The sequence below is a fragment of the Taudactylus pleione genome, unplaced genomic scaffold, assembly GCF_031769625.1.
Source record: "Taudactylus pleione unplaced genomic scaffold, aTauple2 ptg000270l, whole genome shotgun sequence".
NCBI lineage: Eukaryota > Metazoa > Chordata > Amphibia > Anura > Myobatrachidae > Taudactylus > Taudactylus pleione.
In genome coordinates this window covers 88,748-110,064 of record NW_028284672.1, presented here as the reverse complement: position 1 = coordinate 110,064, position 21,317 = coordinate 88,748, and the positions used below count along the sequence as shown (strand labels likewise).

Below are 21,317 nucleotides of genomic sequence, written 5' to 3'. Positions count from 1 at the left end.
TAGTCAATCGCAAAGTAAGATAATGGTGGGTACACACTGGGCGATATTACTGAGCGACTGCACGATTACGACATTGTAATCGTGCAGTCGCTCAGTAATCGTGCACAAATCGTGCACCCTTATGTCGGAAACGACCAGCGATGCGCACTCCCGCTGGTCGTTTCCGACATTGTCCATCGCCTGAACATGCAGCACAATCTGACGACCTCGTCAGGTTGCTGCATGTCAGGGAATGGGGGAGAGAGCCCGGCGCTGAACGATATCGTTAATGATATCGTTCAGCGGCTGTGCTCAATGTCATGATCGACATTGAGCACAGCCTGCCGGGGACACACTACACGATATCGCTCAGGGAGCATATCGTGTAGTGTGTACGCACCATAAGAGTGTTCAAAACACACTGACTGGGCTACTACTGGCGGGGGTGGTGGCTGACAGAGTGAAAGACACTCTGATTAGCCACTTAGCAGCAGCACATAGGACAGTCCCACCCGTGGCTCACTGTCACTGGTGCTGCTCTCAGTGAATACTGATTATGTGTTGGGGTGTCTGGCTACTGCAGCTATTGGCAATATGGTAAGCAGCAGTGAGATGATTAAAGTTTCATTAGTTAATGCATCACATTTTATTTCTTTAAAAATATTGATTCACCTCAAAACATGTTTTACTTCTACAAATTCATATATCCTTCTACTTTTTGCACCATTTATGTTCTCTGTTTGCCTCCATGAAGATAGACATAGTAAATCAATTACTTTAAATGTTTATTAGCCTATTTTATGTTTAAGTACAGATTTTGCATAAAAAAACAGAAACATCGGTAAACATCGGTTCTAGAGAACCAATGTTTATATCTAAATAATGTTTTGGATTCAATGTAAAAAACATCAGTACTTCCAAAGTTTTGTTTCCATGTCCCATCCCTACTTTTTAGGATTGGTTTGGGCTTGTTTTGGGCTTGTTTTTTACTTATAGGATGCTTGTTTTCCATTTCAGGCTACACGGAGAGTCGGAGACTGCCAGTCAGTGCTGTCTGTCTTACTCGGAGGCACTGGGAGGGGGGAGAGAGGAGAATAGGGGCGCGGTGGAGGCAGAGGCAGAGACGCGTGAACCCAGAGAGGGACGTATGGGAGCTGGACGGGCAGGATGATGATGGTCGTGGGGTTTATTCCCAGGGAAGGGAAACGTAAGTGTCCACACAACCACGACGCTGAAGTTAGCTTCTTATTCGAGCTCCAGCTTCTGGTTAATTTTAAAACATTTATATATTAAAACATTGTTATCAAATAGAATCAATAAGCTTACATTGAATAAACAAAATATAGTATCTATTACATAAACTACAATTGTATTTTGCTTGGCCCACACAGGTATTGGGCATGAAATAGGGTGGTAAAGTGGGCACAGGGACCAGATTTTCTATATTTAAATAAGTAGCTGTAGTTGTGCAAGGGTTAATTAGCCTTGGGCAACAGATTTGACACTTGGAATCTACAGAGGGGCGTCACTTACATATGAACCACTTGCAATTGGCCTTGCCCAACAAGCTTTTGGTCATGAAACTGGGCATTAAAGTGGGCACAGGCACCAATTAATACATTTGCATAAGTAGCTGTAGTTGTGCAAGGGTTAATTAGCCTTGGGCAACAAATTTGATACTTGGAATCCACAGAGGGGGTCACTTACATATGACCCACTTGCAATTGGCCTTGCCCAACAAGCTTTTTTTGCATGAAACTGGGCATTAAAGTGGGCACAGGCACCAATTAATACATTTGCATAAGTAGCTGTAGTTGTGCAAGGGTTAATTAGCCTTGGGCAACAAATTTGATACTTGGAATCCACAGAGGGGGTCACTTACATATGACCCACTTGCAATTGGCCTTGCCCAACAAGCTTTTTTTGCATGAAATAGGGCATGCCCAAAACCTTGTTGGGCAAGCACATCTGCAAATGAGTCATATGTAAGTGACCCCCCTGTGTGGATTCCAAGTGCCAAATTTGTTGCCTAAGGCTAGTTAACCCTTGCACAACTACAGCTACTTATTCAAATGTATTAATTGGTGCCTGTGCCCACTTTAATGCCCTATTTCATGCCCAAAACCTTGTTGGCAAGGCCAGTTGCAAGTGGGTCATATGTAAGTGACCCACCTCTGTAGATTCCAAGTGTCATATTTGTTGCCCAAGGCTAGTTAACCATTACACAACTACAGCTACTTATTCAAATACAGAAAATCTGATCTCTGTGCCCACTTTACCACCCTATTTCATGCCCAAAACAAGAGATGTGCGCCGACCCACGTGTTTTGGATCTGGATCTCCCCTGGTTTTGGATCTGGATTGGTTTTGCCAAAACTCCACCTCCGTGTTTTGTTTTCGTGTTTTGGTTTTGGATATGGATTTTTTTCTTAATAAATAAAAATAAACAGCTAAAATCACATAAAATGGGCCTTTTTTGTTCCTACAGTATTAATAACCTCAATAACATTTATTTCCACTCGTTTCCAGTCAATTTTGACCACCTCACAACTCACAATATTGATTTGTTCATCTTGTTTAGGCCCAAAATATGCACCAAGATAGCTGGCTGACTAAGCTAAGCTGTAGCAGTGGGCGGCACAAACACATGGCAGTTCAACTTCAAACATGGCACATCAGGAAACACTTTTATTATTCAAGAGAGACCTGAGTGAGTTGGACTATGTATGTAGTTGAAGGTAGGGCAGGGACAGGAAGGGTTGATTGGTAGTAAATTTTATTTTGTTTTTTTGATTCAAAAGAAAATTTATGAAGAAGGGGAGAGGAGGAATTTACAAAAATATGTGATACAGTACATTTACATCAGTCCTTGCCACAGAAGAATCCTTGAGCATGGCTGCTGCTGGGAGTTGATTTTCTCATCCCAGAATAAACAATTGACTTAAATAATGTTTTGCAAATCTTCTATAAAGGCATTTCCCAACCTGTACAGGGACATAAAAAAAATATAGTTAGTTAGTGTCCTCAAAGTGCCACTTAACCAGCACAGATATGTGGACAAGTGTAAGATATATTATTTAAGGGCTACCCTGGAGTCAGGTAAGTAAAAAACTTTTTTGACAATTTTTTTTCTTTTCTTTTTACAGTAATGAGCTTGCGGTCTGTTTAGACCACGCAGCTGATTACTGGGACCGACTCCCGGCTCTGCTCTGCCCGTTAGAGCACAGTAGGAGGCCGGTAACCGGGGGAGACCCTGGATAACGCCACCTCCTGGTCCTAGCCAACCCTGGTTCTCGAGAGCTACCAATAGTGCATGTTTTTCAGATCTCCTCAAAGAATCAAAACTATAATAATTAACTCCACCTGTGGATCTTTCTAAGGGCTCTATTTATTAACATTATTATTACTAAAATAAAGTGAAAAAGGGTGTTTTCACACCCTTTTCACATTATTTTAGTATCACCTATAGTTATTACAGGGCAATTGGAGTAGAATTTGTAAAATTCTACTCCAACCCCTAAGTATCACTTATTTTTAATAAGCAGATCGCATTTCCCATAATTGTAATGGGAAATGTGATCCGACCAAAGTTACTAAAAGTAAATTGTAAAAAAATATCGGGGAAAGCCCTGTGATAATAACGCCACCTGGAGGTGGCGTTATCCAGGGTCTCCCCCGGTTACCGGCCTCCTACTGTGCTCTAACTGGCAGAGCAGAGCCGGGAGTCGGTCCCAGTAATCAGCTGTGTGGTCTAAGCAGATCGCAAGCTGATTACTGTAAAAAAAAATTGACAAAACATTTTTTTACTTACCTGACTCCAAGGACTAGTGATCGGGCCTCCGGTGATGTCTCCCCTCCGGTCAGCTGGTCTCCCACAGTGCACTGCGGCCCGGTCATCAGGTGATCGGGTCCCAGTGCTGTATGGGATGTCACCTGACCGGAGGCATGGAGGACATCACCGGAGGCCCGGATCATGCAGGTAAGTGTAATTAAGGGAGAAGTGGGGTTGCGGGGGGTCCGCGATCGTGAGGCTTAGCGCCAGGGGGCAGAGCTGTGAGCCAGGGGGTAACAGCGGCAGCCGGTCGGCGCATGCGCGGGCACTTTGTCACTGTATTTTTTGCGAAAATACCGTGACTAGTGTGCGGAGGGGATTCGCAGGGACAGAGCTTTATCGCAAGCCCTGTCCCTGCAAGGGATTTATAGTAAATCCCTGTGATATTGCCTGAATTCGCAATGCGAATTCAGTCAATAATATCACACTACAATCTGCATTCAATATGCGGATTGTAGTAAATAGAGCCCTAAATGTTTTGGTGAGTAATGAATACACCTGTGCAGCAGCTAGGTCAACTGGAAAACGTGAGCTCTCGAGGACCAAGGTTGGCTACCCCTGATTTAAGGCCTTACGTTGTGTCTTACTTGAGAATCCTGTGCCTACTTCTGCAGGTAGGACTGGATTTTCATCCCAGAAGGGGACCATGAAGAGTGCTTCCAAAAAACAATTGACTTAAATAATCCTTTGCAAACCTTCTGATCTGTAACGGAATTTCCCAACCTGTACAGGGACATTGAAAAAAAAACCAGTTAGTTAGTGGCATTCAAATTGCCATTGTTCCCACTGTCCCCTTCTTAGATATGTGAATAATGAATATGTTAGACTGTAGAAGGCCAAAAATTGGGTGGACCACACATGGCTGATTGATCAACCATGGGGACTGGATTAGTGTCATAAGGAAGTGGAGGCTGCAAACTGGGTGTCATGTTATGAGTTGGCCATATGGGGTATGTTGCTGTTAAGGGATCAGGCTGGTTATCAGTGGACACATTATTATAGTTGTTGTTATTTTGGGTTGCCATCTCCTGAAGGGTGTTTACCAACAGACAGAGACTACCTACCTATCAGCTCAGGCATAGACACTTCCTGGGGAACAGAGCTCTTCCCCAGGGAAGCCAAATAGGTGGGAGCCCCTGTTCCAACATCTGAAGCTCTTATCTCTCCACATCATCTATTATAGAAGAAGAAAAATGTAATTGGGGACATCTAGCACCTCTTTCTGTACCCTGCTCACCCTTTTTGGACAGGAAGTCCAGGATGGATGGTTTGGAAGAAGAAGGCCTAGCAACAAATGGGGATGGTCATTATCAAGACCTGGTCCCCCCAGTTGGGTGTAGTCTGGGAGGTATTGGTTGGCATGCAGGCAGTGGAATAACAAAGGCCTCCATGTTGTCTGTGCTTACTATTCCGTATTTCAGTTTGCGATTCAGGTAGGAATAAAGTCGGCTACAGAACACAGTGACAAAATCACTGGATGTCTTAGTGCACTCAGGCCAAATACAATCCATGAATTCCCAGACAGATTCTGGACAGATGAATCCTTTGCTTGTAATAATCTTTGATAATTCCTGGCAAAGGTGGGTATTATAGCCAGACACTTTGAAGGCTGTAACTTTGAACTGCTTTATAGAAAACATGTGAATGAAACCTTTCCACACTGCAGAACATGATGGAGAAATCCCTTGAAGTTCAGCACCTAGAGCATCTTTATTCATGTTCTCTGGGGCCTCTCCTGATTTTTGTTTACATTATTGAATAGAACAGTTTTAGAATTTAGGATGTGTACTCTATATAGATTTGTAAATAAATATAGGCTTTAGTTTTTTAGAGCATATAACTTTATAAGCTGTTGGGATAACATTTCTGCTATGTTTAAGATGAAAAAAAAAAACTTTTTGTAACCCAATAACTTAAAAAAAAAAGTTTTCATTGCAATATTCATGCAGCCCCTTGACAGACAGCAGCACAGCACCCCTGCGCACCTACGCCGATGACAATGACAGCCAGGTGTGGCTGACACGCACACAATAAAAAATTGAATTTATTATTTTGGGCAGCAGCCCCTCGACAGACAGGAGCACAGCATCCCTGCGCACCTATGCCGATGATAGTGACAGCCAGGTGTGACTGACATGCACACAAAAAAAATTGACAAAAAAAGACAATATATTTTTATGTTTTTTTCAGCTCCAGAACTTGGGCCCAGAGCACTGATTAATCACGACTGGAGTCGGGCAGCACTAGGTTGCAACTTGCATTGCTGGCTGGATCTTGTGCAGTACTGCGGTTAAGCCTAACACGCACGCGCACACACACACACACACACACACACACAGAAAAATATAAAAGACACTTTGGTTTTTTTTTTTTTTTTAGCACGACTGGAGTGGGGCAGCACTAGGTTGCAACTTGCGTTGCTGGCTGGATCTTGTGCGGTACTGCGGTTAAGCCTAACACGCACGCACACACACACACAGAAAATTATAAAAGACACTTTGATTTTTTTTTTTTACTATATATTTTATTTTTTTTGAGTCCAGAACTTGGGCCCAGATGGACACAGCAGACAGCAAAGCACCAGCCCAGAATGGATCAGCAGCATCAGCCCAGGACACAGCAGACAGCACAGACAGCCCAGATGGATCAGCAACAGCCCATACGAACACAGCAGACAGCACCAGCGCAGAATGGATCAGCACTAGCCCAGGACACAGCAGACAGCACCAGCACCTCTCCCAGCCCTACACTACCCACCCTCCCTGTTCAGTCTCCACAGCCGGAGTGAAATGGCGTCCGTCGCATGGTCCCTTATATACTACATTGATCATAGAGACGAAAGCTCACAAACCGCGAGATTTCAGACTATAGTTTTGCCTCGGTTCGAGATCTGAGTCAGGCGGGAAAAATCGAGCCTGCTTGGTTCCAACTCGGATCTGCTAAATTCGGGTGGATTCGGATCTCTGAAATCTGAACCAGCTCATCTCTACCCAAAACCTGTGTGGGCCAAGCAAAATACATTTAAATTTGTGTAATCGATACCATATTTTGTATATTCAATGTAAGCTTATTGATTCTATTTGATAAAAATGTTTTAATATAACATGTTCTGAATAAGAAGCTGGAAAATGAATAAGAAGCTGGAGCTCGAATAAGAAGATAACTTCAGCCTCGTCACACAACCGTCCTTATATCCCAGGGTAACAGCTAGATCCCTTTCCGCATATCCCAGAGTCTGTGTGTCATCCCCCAGTGCTGGGTCATGTTCCTCTGGGCACATCACTGTGTGATGCCCTGATGTGTGCTGAAACAGGTTGGCTCTGCCCCTCATCGTTAACCCTGGCACCTGATGCCCATCACTATAATCTATAGATGGGGTCTGTAGTTGTCTGTTTGGGGACTCTGAGCTTTTTTCCTCCCTTAGAGGTGACAATGAGATATGTGGTTTATTAATGGGCAAAGTTATAGCAAGTGCCAGAATGTACTATATTAGATATACAAATATCCCTATTATTCTTACTCATTTATTAGTATTATCTACCTTTTCAAATAGTACTTAAAGTTAGTTCATTTGTGTGTTATTGTTATTCTTATAGTATACGCGATGTGAGTCTGAAGCCCTTTCAGCTGCCGCCTCTTATACCTCTTTCACACTGAAAATTTAAATCCTGGGTAATTCACTTTTACCCAGTAATTTGCTAAACAACCCGGATTTTTTCCCTGTGTGAAAGGGTCAACCTGGGACTAAATTCCCGGGTCTCCGACCTAGGTTTTTTGCAGGGTCGTAGACCCGGGAATTAAGTCCCAGGTTGACCCTTTCACACAGGGAAAAAACCTGGGTTGTTTAGCAAATTACCGGGTAAAAGTGAATTACCCGGGATTTTAATTTTTCCTGTGTGAAAGGGGTATCAGACAGAAAATGGCAAAAAACCTGGCATGCAAAATGCCGGGTAAAAGCTGTTTTTTTTGCCATTTTCTGTCTGAAAGTGGTATAGTGTATGTATGCAATGTATTGTAGGATTTGTTTTTTATCTTGCATTGTGCCATAAGTGTCTAATGGATGGATCCCCTCTATCTGTATTGTGCAGGTGCTAATCCGTCTGCTGGTGACTCAGACATGCAGTACTCTGATGCATAAGGTGTGGTGTGAAGTCCTGCTGATGTTGGAAGATGCTCCGGACTGCAGGAACTCTGCGCTCCTCCACAGTAAGCCACAGGAAAATGTCCCCCCTCTGCCTCTTACTGTTGCCGCTGTGTCCTGTGGAAGGAGTCAATGACGTTTCCAGCAAAACTATCCAGCAGTGGAATGCCGAATTCAACCGAGAATATGTTGACTCTGTAAACAACGAATTGCAAACCATTTACGCCTTCAATTACACCATGCTGAGGAACAAGGTAAGACGGACTCTGGGAGGATCTTTTATGGTGCCGATCAACTTCTTGGCTCTTGGAACTGTGGGGCAGATGTAGTAAGCTCTGGAAAGTGATAAATTGGAGAGTGATAAACTACCAACCAATCAGCTCCTAACTGTCATTTTCCAAACACAGCCTGTAACATGACAGTTAGGAGTTGAGTGGCTTGTAGTTTATCACTTTCCAGAGTTTAGACCATCTTCCCCTGTGTACATAAAAGGGGCTGAATCTATTTTTGCAGGTTTCCCGGAATATGGGTGTGGTTACATTATAGTACTATTTACTACACTGGAATTACACCCTATATTAATATTATGGGTATAAAAAATATGTTATGTGCCTGCCAATAAATAGCTAATGTTTTCTACATGATTTCCACACCCCCCTCCACACTCATTGAATCTCATTTAAATAACCTCATGCAGCAAAACCAAATCTAATGTAGGTGCAGAGCATTACTGCACTCATGTGTCCAGCCTGGCACGTCCCACACTGTCCTAATCCAGCTAATCATAAAATGCAGAACTTTACAGCCTTGCAGGCTCCTTTTATCACTTGGAAGATGTATGTTCATTACTTAATATTGCACAAACTGGCATTTGCCCCGCAGAAAATAAAGAAAACAGGTTTTAGGGCTGTCGCCAGTCATTTCACATAGAAGACCTAGCACACACAGTATGTAATAAAAGCATTGTCATAATGACCAAATTCCCAATGCATTATTGCATCTTGCACAGAGGGCCTGATTCAGACCCGGTCGCAAGCGCTGAGCGCTTGCAACCGGGTCGATGGTGGCCCACAGCGCATGCGCACGACGGAGCCGGCTCCGTCGTGTGCATGCGCGAGACCCGGCTAGTGACGGGCACTCCGTCGCTCCGGGTCTCGCACCAAAGGGGGCGAGCTGTCGATGTTGAGTGACAGCTCGCTCCGTTTGGTGGGTGGACCGTGGAGGTGGGTGCCCAAACGGAGGCGTTCCCATGAGAACGCCTGCCATTTGGGGGCGGCCCCACTGACATCACAAGTGATGTCAGTGGAGAGCTTCTGGCTCTATTAGAGCCAAAATCTCTCTGGGGCTTGCGATGGGTGAGACCCTACCACAAGGGTCTCGTCGCTAGCCCGATAGTCGCGATGGTCTTGACCATCGCGACCATCATCCTGGCCGCTCGCAATAGCTGTGGGTGGTCACCCACAGCTATACAAGCAGCCAGGAGGACGTTCTAAAAAAAAAAAGACCGACCCTGATTCAGAGCGAGCCCAGAGTTCCCATGCTCTATATAAGCCCATGGATTGTGTTACATGTATATGAGGGAGGGTTTTATACATACAAGGAAGATAGTCAGTCGTATACTGTTCATTCATGCACCCTGCGCCTGTCACAACCCGTGCGGGGCCACTTTCCTAAAGAGTAAATGGGATGTCAGCTGCGCAAATTTAACACCACTGTCAGTTCTACGGAGTTCAATAATAAATACATTTATTACCATAAAACATATTGTGTAAATATATATGCAATACAATTGAGAACAAACAACAAACAGTATAGAGAATTGTAATAAAAATAAAAATAAATATAAAAATAAAAGGCCTAGAACAAAAGGTTGTATTTCAATATGGATCAATATTTATGGTATTCCTGCATAGTCCATGTGGATGGTATGATAAAGATGAAAAAATATGAAAAAATTATATATATTTATAGTAAAATAAATATATATATATCAGCTGATAAAATTGTGTATTAGGCCGGCAAAGAAATAAAAATTAGTAAAAATAGACTCACCCACTTGATAGTATTGGATGGGATGAAGGCTCCTAAGCGGGCTCTGCAGACTGCAATGTCCGGTTGATTTTGTGCACTGCAGAGGGTATGGTGCACTCGGGCATCAGCGCTTTCGGAAGGTGAAATACCTGGTGAGTTCGCACTTGTGGTAGCTTGTTCTCTTAGGAGTGTACCAGACAGTGGCGTATCTATAATGGGTGCAGTGTGTGCAGGGCAAACGGGCCCCGGGTCCACACCGCACACCCTGCACCCATATTATTTTAAACTTACCTGTCCGTGGTCCCGCGGCGGGTCTCAGCGTTGCTTAGAACACCGGAAAATGGCCGCCGCGGCCATTTTTCGGTGTTCTGCGCATGCGCAGTAGACTCCGGGCACACTATAGTGCCCGGAGTCTACTAATGCTCCAGTGGCCGGCCACCACGGAGAGGGGAGGGGGCCCCGTTCAGGGAGTGCACACGGACCCCCTCCTCTGTTAAGACGCCCCTGGTACCAGAGTAATAAATCTATCAGCTAGCTGAGTCTGCATAGGAGCCTTCATTCCATCCAATAGGCTTTCACCTTTACGCAGACGGGCAACTAGGACGAGCAGCGCCTGGAGCAGACACACGGTGCACAGTGTGGGAGCTCCGTTGCACAGCGCTAGAAGGAACAGCAGGTTCCAGTCCCCTTCTCACGGGCAGACACAATAGCAGATCTCCGGACATGAGAACACTCACCTGGCAATTCAACAAGGGGTTCTCCTTCCACAAATGTCCTAATATCGATCTGCACGCAGACCTTCATACATATCAACTTAACAAGGGGATATTTTACAGATAACGTTCTGCTACTATCAAGTGGGTGAGCCTATTTTTATTAATTTTTATTTCTTTGCCGGCCTAATACACAATTTTATCAGCTGATGTATATATTTATTTTACTATAAATATATATAATTTTTTCATATTTTTTCATTGTTATCATACCATCCACCTGGACTATGTAGGAATACCATAAATATTGATCCATATTGAAATACAACCTTTTGGACATATTCTAGACCTTTATAAATCGTTCAACTGACAAGTCTGACTGAACTACAAACTACGAACGTGAACGTGCTTTAACGATAATCGTTCGTTTGACTCAGAAAGTGAACGATTTTTTCAAATGATTATCGTTAAACGATATCATTTAACGATAATCGTTCAAAAAATCGTTGTGTGTGTATGCAGCTTTAGAGTTAAGTGTAGTTAGAGGGTTAGCATAGTACAATGGAACTATAAAATATTATCATGTTGGAATCTACATTTACTTTGAAAGGTGGCAATGTAGCAGTAAAGTAGTAATCTTATCCCAGAGTAAAGAACTCTTTTAAAATAATCTAAATTATGATTAAGGTGTATTATTTATTTAATAAACTTTTTTTTTTTTAATTGCCATCAATAGTCTGCTTTTTACCCTTGGGATGTTTAGCAATACATTTAGGCATTGCACACACCGAAACTCCGTTCTCTGCAGACGTGAATGTATTAACAAGAAGCTTTAGCTGAGATCTAAACTCTTTAATATTTTTAAAGGTGCCTATCCACTAGACGATTAAAATGAGCGATTGAGCGATAACTATATCGATATCGTTCGATCATTCGATAATCGTTTGAACATCATTTGAAAAAAATTTTTTTTAAGAAATCCATCATCGTGCAAGCATGCTGGTCAACCTGACTATATCGTCAGGTTCAGCATGTTTGCAATTGATTGGTTGTCCCTGCACTGAACAACATATAGTTCAGTGTGGGCACCCTGCAGTGTAGTGAACGACTGAACGATAACGATATCGTTATCGTTCAGTCTTTTGACTGGCGGTAGTGGATATGTGGCACCCCAGTATTTAAATAGGGAGAAAGAGCCATTCCTTCCACCTAACTAGTTATGTAACTTCATATATGTATATATTAAATGGTGAAAATAAGTACTGTTGTGAATATATAAAGATATGTATGTATTATAGTACAGTGATGGTGCTTTACTGCTGTGCGTTTATGCCAATTAACTACCCCTCTAGCAAGGACATAATGACACTTTCCATTGAACTTAGTGTAATAATCTTGAAGGAGAGGTCATGTGATCAGGATTCTTCCAACTGAGTTTTAGGGGGAACTCCCTCCTGTTGGAGTTAATGAGAGCCCTGTGCTAGGGTTGAGCGGGAAGGAGCCTGCGCACGCCGGGGCTGGACCGAGGTTTTAAAAGAGCCCTGACATGAGACTGTGGGCCATATTCAATTAGAGGTGAAAAGAACTTTTCGCCTGCTTTTTGGAGAATATTTCGCCTAAAAAAATTTCGCCAAATTCAATTCCAGGACAATTTCGCCTAAGCGGAAACTTGATGCACTGAATTCTCCAAAAAAGATTCTCCATTCAATAGCAGGTGAAAAGAAGTGCAAAATCTTTATTTTGGGGTGAAAACGTGGGGAAACGATTCAGAACCCTTGGGACAGTCCCCCAAAAGACAAATCTGCAAAAAAAACAAATACACCACAAAAAAGTCATGTAATTTTTGGGGTAAACATGCAAAAAGTGGGGGGACAAGCATAAAAACTAGCGAAATAGGCTTCTTGGGGAGGTGCAAGGATGGGTCAGGTGTTTTTGGGGGGATTGCAGGTGCCTGCAGCAGGTGGATTTTTCACATTTTTTAAAAGTTTACTTTAGAGATCTAAAAATATACTAGCAACCATTTTCAAGTACCCCAAATTTGACTGGACTACTTATTTTCACCAAAAAATACTGCTTAATGCGATTCTTCACCATTTTTACAAAGACGCTAATAGCAAGCAATTTATACAACTTAAGTACCCAAAATAGTTTTATTAGGGCTAATAGTACACATCTATAATGATTTCCTCTGTTAGTGTATCTTTTTCTGGGGTACAGACTGATTTCCCCAATTCTTTCAGTACTTTTCACCTGTTCCGCAGTCGCCTAATACCGTTTTCGCCTGTTTTGCAATTGAACTAGGCGAAAAGCGGGGATGCGCATGGAATGATTTTGCCTCTGAAACAGGCGAATGAGGTGAAAAGTTGGACAGGCAAAGATGTTCCGACTTTTCGTATCTAATTGAATACCTCTCTGCGAGCGAAGTCCTGAGGTAGTGGTCTGAGGGAGCAGACCTGCGCAGTGAAGCTGTACCTGAGGGAGCTGGGGAGCCAGCCTGTGAGGAGAAGTCTGGCAGCGCTGAGTCAGGCTGAGGCACAGTGATGACCAGTTTGCCAGAGGAAGGCTGACAGGCTCAGCGTCAGAGCGGGCGGGAGAAGCATCTACAGGAGGCTGTGCAGCCATCTGAGGGACGGACCTTCCCAGTGACAGGCAGGCTCTCCAAGGGCTCTATTTATTAACATTATTTTTACTAAAATAAAGTGAAAAGGGGTGTTTTCACACCCTTTTCACATTATTTTAGTTTCACCTGTAGTTATTACAGGGCAATTGGAGTAGAATTAGTAAAATTCTACTCCAACCCCCAGTATCACTTATTTTTAGTAAAGCAGATCGCATTTCCCATAATTGTAATTGGAAATGTGATCCGACCACAGTTACTAAAAATAAATTGTAAAAAAATACCGGGGGAAGCCCTGTGATAATAACGCCACCTGGAGGTGGCGTTATCCAGGGTCTCCCCTGGTTACCGGGCTCCCACTCTAACGGGGAGAGCAGAGCCGGGAGCCGGTACCAGTAATCAGCTATGTGGTCTAAGCAAACCGCAAGCTGATTACTGTAAAAAAAAGAAAAAAAAAATTAAACATTTTTTTTTAACTTACCTGAATCCAAGGACCGGTGATCGGGGCTCCGGTGATGGCTGCTCTCCAGTCAGCTGGTCTCCCATAGTACACTGGGCCCCAGTGCAGTATGGGAGATCACCTGATCGGGAAGCCCAGAGAAGATCACCGGAGGCCAGGAGGATGCAGGTAAGTGTAATGAAGGGGGGGAGGGGGGGTCGCGGGGGTCCGCAATCGCGGGGGATGGGGCTTAGCGCCGGGGGGGCGGGGCTTAGCATCGGTGGGGGGGTAGCAGAATGGTGGGTCGGCGCATGCGCGGGCTCCTAGTCGCGGTATTTTTTCCGAAAATACCGCGACTAGAGTGCGGATGGGATCCACAGGGACAGAGCTTTATCGCAAGCTCTGTCCCTGCAAGGGATTTATAGTAAATCCCTGTGATATTGCCTGAATTCGCAATGCGAATTCACTCGGTAATATCACACTGCAATCCGCATTCAATATGCGGATTGTAGTAAATAGAGCCCCAAGTGAGAAGAGATAAAACAGAGATTACTTTACTGACAGGCTCCTGCTTCTGAACACCCGGAGCAAGCGTCTGAAAGAGGTCTGTAATAAATCATCTTTCACAACTCCCACACCTCAGACCTACATTGCAGCTGACAGACCTGATTTAGCTACTAGTACCCAGCTGTATACCATACTTACCTACCTTTATAAATCTCTTCCCGGGAGAAGCCCGGGTAAGAGAAGCAGCAGGGGGGCGTTGGGGGCGGGGCCTAACGATTCGCGTCATTAAGCCCCGCACCCTCGCAGCAAAACTGCAGCGATTGGGTCAAATTTACATAGGAGGCGGGGCCAAATGCTGTGATTCATGCCGAATCACATCTTAAGCCCCGCCCCCTTCACGGAGACCCGCGATCGCCGCGGGTATTCTCCTCATTCTGCCCACTTCACTAGGAAGTGGGCAGAATGCGGGAGAAATGCCTAACCTTCCGGGGGTGCGGGGGGTTACCCGAAAAATCGTGAGCCTCCCGCGAAACAGTAATATAGCGTCACTACAAAGAGACTCTTAGCCTTCCCTAGGAATCTACATAGAATCTGTATTATCTGCACTGCTCCATAGTGTAGCTATAGGGAGAGAAAGCCGTAAAACCTGGCTAGCTAAGGACTGAAGGGTTAGGAGGAGTGTTTGCAATAACATTGCGTTCCACTGGTCCTAGTACTCCAGCCCAGGGATTATTGCAGAAGGACTTCTATGGACAGGCATCATAAAACTTTGCAGTAGTCTCAGGAAAGTTAAAGTAAATAAAATTACCACCTAAGTGCATCCGAGCCGCCATCATTATAGTGAGGAAAAGTTCAGTCAGCCTGTGGAAACTACTGTAAAATCCTTAAAATTAGCCAGGACACACAGAAAGGGAGTCAGGCATAAACTCAGCAGCCATTTCTTCAAATATCTACAACTGTGTTTATTAAGGACAGATAGCAAGAATAAGGAGACATTAACTTTCTCACTTGGTAAATTCAGATTGCAGTACTGCTAGGAGAATTTATATCTGTAACCACAGTAATTACCTCGGGCAACGTTTGCAAACTTGTTCAGACAATCCCTTGCATGCAAAGGTCCAAGTGTCATTTGCTTGTTCAAAGTGTATGTTTGCAATTGTACTGTATCCTTAATTGCCAAATTGCAGTAATTGTTACGAACACGTGATACATTTATTGTTGTTAACAATAAATCTTGCATTGTGTGTACATTTCTTTGGTAAAACACTTTTGTTGCCTATAAAATACCCAACTCCTGACAAGAACCAAGGGATAAATCAGACCGGTAAGGAACCCATTGCATCACACCACACTTGGGTTAGTTAGTAACAAGTGGGTATTACAACTACCAGCCTTAAGAATGCAAAAAGATACAGGCATTTTCTTAAAACCTCCACTCCTGTACTTCACTGTTCTAATTTGGAATATTATTGATGGTGATTCACTTACATGCCATGCCACATTCCAGAATGGTACGTTTTCACCCAAAGAGGTCACCGATTTTTGCCTCCCAACCAGGGAGGTGCGCATTGAAATAGACAATGTGGCTAATGTTTAGGGCCAGTGTCGGACTGGGGCTTGAAGGGCCCACCGTGGTAATGCAGTGATAGAGGCCCATACTTAGAGGAGTGGGCCAGTCCAACCCTGTATAGGGCGGATATGTTAACAGTCAAAAATCGCTTGAAATGGCATGGTCCCGATTGTCTACATCTACTCTTTTATTAAACAGGCATAGTGATAGATCGGAGGCATAACCTACCTGTCTGTCTGGTCTGAGATAGATCGGAGGCGTAACTTACCTACCTGTCTGTCTGCTCTGGATAAGTCCTAGGGCAGCCTGTGAGATATTTTGCAGACTACTCACAGTTACTGATGCCTGCACCAACTGTGAGTTTGGAATACATTGGTTGCTTTAGACCAGGGGTCTTCAAACTTGGCCCTCCAGCTGCTGTGGAACTACACATCCCAGCATGCACTGCCATAGTTTTAGCATGCTGTTATATAAAAAAGGTGGCAGTGCCTGCTGGGATGTGTAGTTCCACAGCAGCTGGAGGGCCAAGTTTGAAGACCCCTGCTTTAGACAAACCAAAGTGTTTTTTTTATGGCACTAGTTTGTTAAAACAGAAAATGCAATTCAATATGCCCATAAATCAATTTTTTTAATTGTTATTGATTACAAAGAAAAAAAAATCATTTTTTTTCTTTTAACTTATTTTCTCAACTTTTTTTTTTTGTCTCAGCTGTTGGCTTGATCTAACCCCATGCCAAAGCTGTAGAGACACAGGACCTCACTCAGAGTCGGTCGTAGCGGCCGCACGGTCGTAACGGAAAAGGGGCCGGATATGCAAATGATGCACTCGCAAGTTGCGTCCTTAAGATCGGATCGTTAGCTGGCCGACCAAGGGGAGGATGCGGCCTTAAGACAAAAAAAACGCCCCCTTCTCGTACGCATTACACGTCATCTCCAGGCATATAAGGATTAATCGAGACCATCGTGAACCGTCGGAACTGGTCGTAGAGCTTAAGGTTGACCATACCCTCTCTTAAGCTCTACGATCAAGTCAGTGTAAAAACCTCCCATGTCACGTGTGCCATGACACTACTTTGTTAATTATGCACTCTCATTAAACGCCGTTCGCATAATTAGGCACGCCTGCGTTCGGATCTCCACTCCCCCATTTTCAAGCACCTTCCCCTGTTACCACCCACAAACGGTTCATTGTGTCACTCAAACTAACGACCTGGCTGTGTTCAAGGAGAGATAAATTTCTGATCGTAACAGCTAGTTTGCGCACACGTATTTTGAACTTTACGCATGTGCAGTTTAGCGTACGACCGTGCGGCCGCTACAACCGACTCTGAATGAGGTCCACATTCTTTGGATTTAAAGCGAAAGGTGTGTTGAAGTCACTAATGTTTCAAAATAATCTATATAAAAAAATTAATAAATTCAGCAAGAACAGAAAAATAATCAGAAGGGAAGAAAGACTCCATTGGGGATGATCTAGAGCAGTGGTTCTTAACCTTGTTGGAGGTACCGAACCCTTCATAGTTGGAAAAATAAACTGTGTTGTTTTTTTTTTCGAATTCAAAACATAGAGATATATATTTTATTAGTGCACAAAATGAACCATGCATCAGTTGCACATAAAATCACTGTGTTTAAAGAACAAAACAAAAATGCCATAAAAGTATTGTGTGAATGCCAAAAGTATATTAATGCACCTGGCAACCCTTGCGAACGGAATGGACACACACTTCCGCTGAACCCCTGAGACTGACTCACCGAACCCATAGGGGTTTGATCGAACCCAGGTTAAGAACCACTGATCTAGAGTTTCACTACAAATGATGGAAATATAAACACTTTTTGTGCATGCCTAGCGCATCCTGCATACTCTTACATACAGCATACACATTACGGCAAGCTCTATTTTTACTCTTCATTTTAGAGTTGGACTAGCCTGCACCCTCCTCACCCCTGTAAATCAGGCTGTGCATTTTACAGTCCGCACCCCCTTGTAGTGTTTTTCCAGGAGCATCTTTTACACCCAGTAGCATTTGCTCCTAACTGTAAATCAGAGTGTTTGTATTTGTGTTTGAATAACCTGAATGTGCCAATGTTGGCTGTTAGCTTGCAGAGTTGTACAGTTATTTTAAATCTCTCTAAATTTACCAATTGCTATAACAGTGTCCTAACTGTTTTGTATTTAGACGGAGGGGGTGAGAGTGTCTGTTAAAGTATTATCTGAACAGAAAGGAACGCATTTGCTCTTTGTTGTTCGGCAGAAGGAGGCTGTGGTGTCCTTCCAAGTACCACTTATCCTAAGGGGGTTGTAAGTACTGTAGCTACAATTCTTCCTTTTATTTTACCCTGGTACATCTTCCACTTGCCAGGCTGTCCTGGCACTGTATGATCACACTGCAATGATCATTTGTATTTGCTTTCCCTGTAAACTACTCTACAATGCTCTGCTTCACATTATTTCTCCATACACACCCAAAGAGACCTAATTATATTTACAAACATTCCTGTCTTCCTTAGGTACCAGCATAATTACCAATACCAGGATGTTGGGCGCACCCTGTGCCAAGAACCACCAACTAGGGCAGAGACTGAGTTCTTCTATGTGGATGTATCCACCCTGTCAGAAAAGAACACCACCTATGGTTTGCGTGTCACACATGTGGAGAGTTTTGTCCTGCGGTGAGAAGCCATGTCTTGGTATGATGCTTAGTATGTAGATACATGTGTTTGTATCAGAGTGAATCTCATGAGTTTTTTTTTTTATCATTGTAGGACAACAGAACCGTTCAGTTTTAATTAGGGATGTGCGCCGGACCATTTTTGCCGGATTTGGATTTGGATTTGGTTCTAATTCGTCGTCCGGCTTTGGATTTGGATTTGGATTTGCCAAACTGCGGTGACTGGCTTTGGATTTGGATTTGGATTTTTTTACAAAAATTGACAAAAAAAGCTAAAATCACATAAATTGGTCTTTTTTTTCTTCCTAGAGTATTATTAACCTCAATAACATTAATTTCCAGTCAATTTAGACCATATCACAGCTTATAATATTGTTTTCAACATTATTGGCCAAAGGTTGCAGTGAGCTGACTGGTTACTAAGCGACAAAGCAGCGGCACAACGACACAGACACCACAGTATAAAGCACATCTATGACACATTGCCACACAGCAGTGGCAGAAATGAAAAGTAGTGCACCCACCCAGTGGGGTACGGCCAGCAGAGTCACAGTACTTGTTTACAAAGTGGGCTACGGCCCTAGGAGTCACAGTGCACAATCTTATTAGCATTACACCGCACATAGGGCCTGATTCACATTACACCATAAAGTAGTGTCTCTTATTTATGTTACGACACACAGTAGTGCCCCTTTTACACAATGCCCACAGTAGTGACCCTTTTACACAATGCCCACAGTAGCGGTGTCCCTTACACAATGTCCCCCAGCAGTGGTGCCCCCTATGCAGTCCCCTTAGTAGTACGGTCCACTATGCAGTGCCCCCAGTTGAATGCTCCCCAGTAGTATGCCCCCCATTAGCAGGCCCCCCCAGTAGTATGTCCCCCATTAGCAGGCCCCCCCAGTAGTATGACCCCCATTAGCATGCCACCCAGTAGTATGCCCCCCCAGTAGTATGGCCCCCCCAGTAGTATGGCTCCCCCAGTAGTATGGCTCCCCCAGTAGCAGGCCCCCCCAGTAGTAGGCTGCTCCAGTAGTAGCCCCCCCTGTAGTATGGGCCCCCCCTGTAGTATGGCCCCCCCTGTAGTAGGCCCCCCCAGTAGTATGGCCCCCCCCAGTAGCAGGCCCCTCAGTAGTATGGCCCCCCCAGTAGCAGACCCCCCCCAGTAGTATAGCCCCCCCCAGTAGCAGGCCCCTCTGTAGTATGGCCCCCCAGTAGTATAGCCCTGCCCAGTAGCAGACCCCCCCCAGTAGTGCAGACCCCCCCAGTAGTATAGCCCCCCCCCAGTAGCAGGCCCCTCTGTAGTATGGCCCCCCAATAGTGCAGATCCCCCCAGTAGTATGGCCCCCCCAGTAGCAGACCCCCCCCCAGTAGTATAGCCCCCCCCAGTAGCAGGCCCCTCTGTAGTATGGCCCCCCCAGTAGTATTGCCTCCCCCAGTAGCAGACCCCCCCCAGTAGTGCAGACCCCCCCCCAGTAGTATAGCCCCCCCAGTAGCAGGCCCCTCTGTAGTATGGCCCCCCCAGTAGTATAGCCCCCCCCAGTAGCAGACCCCCCCAGTAGTGCAGACCCCCCCCCCCCCCAGTAGCGCCCCCGGACCTTTGACAAGTAAAAAAATAAAAAAAATAAAACTTACCTGTATCCCCGCTCCCGCGCCGTCCGCTCTGTCACACGCTGAGGAGGGAGCCGGAAGACGGAGCTCATGTGTGAGCTCCAGCCGGCTCCCTCCGTGCAGCAGCCAATGAGAGTCTGTGTGACTCTCATTGGCTGCTGTAACAAACACACAGCTGCCGCTGGCGGCTGTGTGTCTGTGTCTGTGTAGGGCAGAGCGCTATCACTGCGCTCTGCCCTACACGCGAGGAGACCTGATGTCGGATTCTCTAGTGAGAATCCGACATCAGGCGGCCGCCGTTCGGCCCCGAACGGGGATCCGAGTCAGGCGGTGAACACCCGAACAGGGTTCGGGTGGACTCGGATCCCCAATGTTCGGAGCGGTTCGGATTCCACAGAATCCGAACCGCTCATCTCTAGTTTTAATGCAACTCCCGCTCAGCCTCAGGTATAATGTTTAAGAGGTGGCAAGTGCATGTTGTTCTAGTAGGTGAAGATGAGGTTTATGTCTGTGTTTGATGTTGTTGTCTATTTTCTGATGTATTGTGTTTGTGCATCTGGAAGTTAATGACTAGATGACTGTTAAAGACAAGAGGCACGCTCTGGATACAACCAGATGAGTGCCCACGGGTAATTAATACCTTATTATAGATGTCACTGTAGCTATTCTCTGTTAAACAGTTGACGTGTGATTTTACCTTCTTTGTAAAATAGAGTATGTTTGTCAATGAACCTTTCAGGAGATTACTTACTTTTGTCAACATGGTTTGATCCCCATAGTTCATTTTACTCATGCAGTTATTGATGCAAAGTTTAAACTTAAATGTCCCCCATCTGATATAACAGGAGGTAAATGAAATTCTGGCTGTCTGGATACTGGGCTCAGAATGCCAGCGCCAAAATCCAGACACCAATCAGAATCCCGGTGCCGACATCCCGAAGGTAAGTAGTGGGGCAAGGGGGAGGGTTAGGTACTAGGGGGGATGTTAGGTTTAGGGTGCAGGGAGGGTTAGGTGTAAGGATTGGGTTAGGGTACTTACCAGTCGTTGTCGGTATTTTAAGCCTGTCGGGATGCCGGCATCTGGATTCTGCCCACCGGGATCAGGTACCCAACCAAATATAACAGGTGGAGTATGGGAGATTGGCAGTCGGGATGCCGGCTGTCAACAGACAGACAGCAGCATCCCAATGCTCGGAATCCTG

The 21,317-nt window shown here is 44.7% G+C and overlaps 1 protein-coding gene across 1 annotated transcript in view; it reads left to right on the top strand.

The window, feature by feature from the left end:
- The first annotated feature begins 1,093 nt into the window (after positions 1-1,093).
- Positions 1,094-21,317, top strand: part of LOC148513731 (SID1 transmembrane family member 2-like) — a 32,770-nt gene continuing 12,546 nt past the window's right edge. Inside the window, exons 1-4 of the mRNA XM_088481429.1 lie at positions 1,094-1,186; positions 7,900-8,206; positions 18,013-18,134; positions 18,344-18,505. Coding sequence (XP_088337555.1) covers positions 7,982-8,206; positions 18,013-18,134; positions 18,344-18,505 — 509 coding nt within the window. The 5' untranslated portion in view covers positions 1,094-1,186; positions 7,900-7,981. The remainder of the gene's footprint in view (positions 1,187-7,899; positions 8,207-18,012; positions 18,135-18,343; positions 18,506-21,317) is intronic.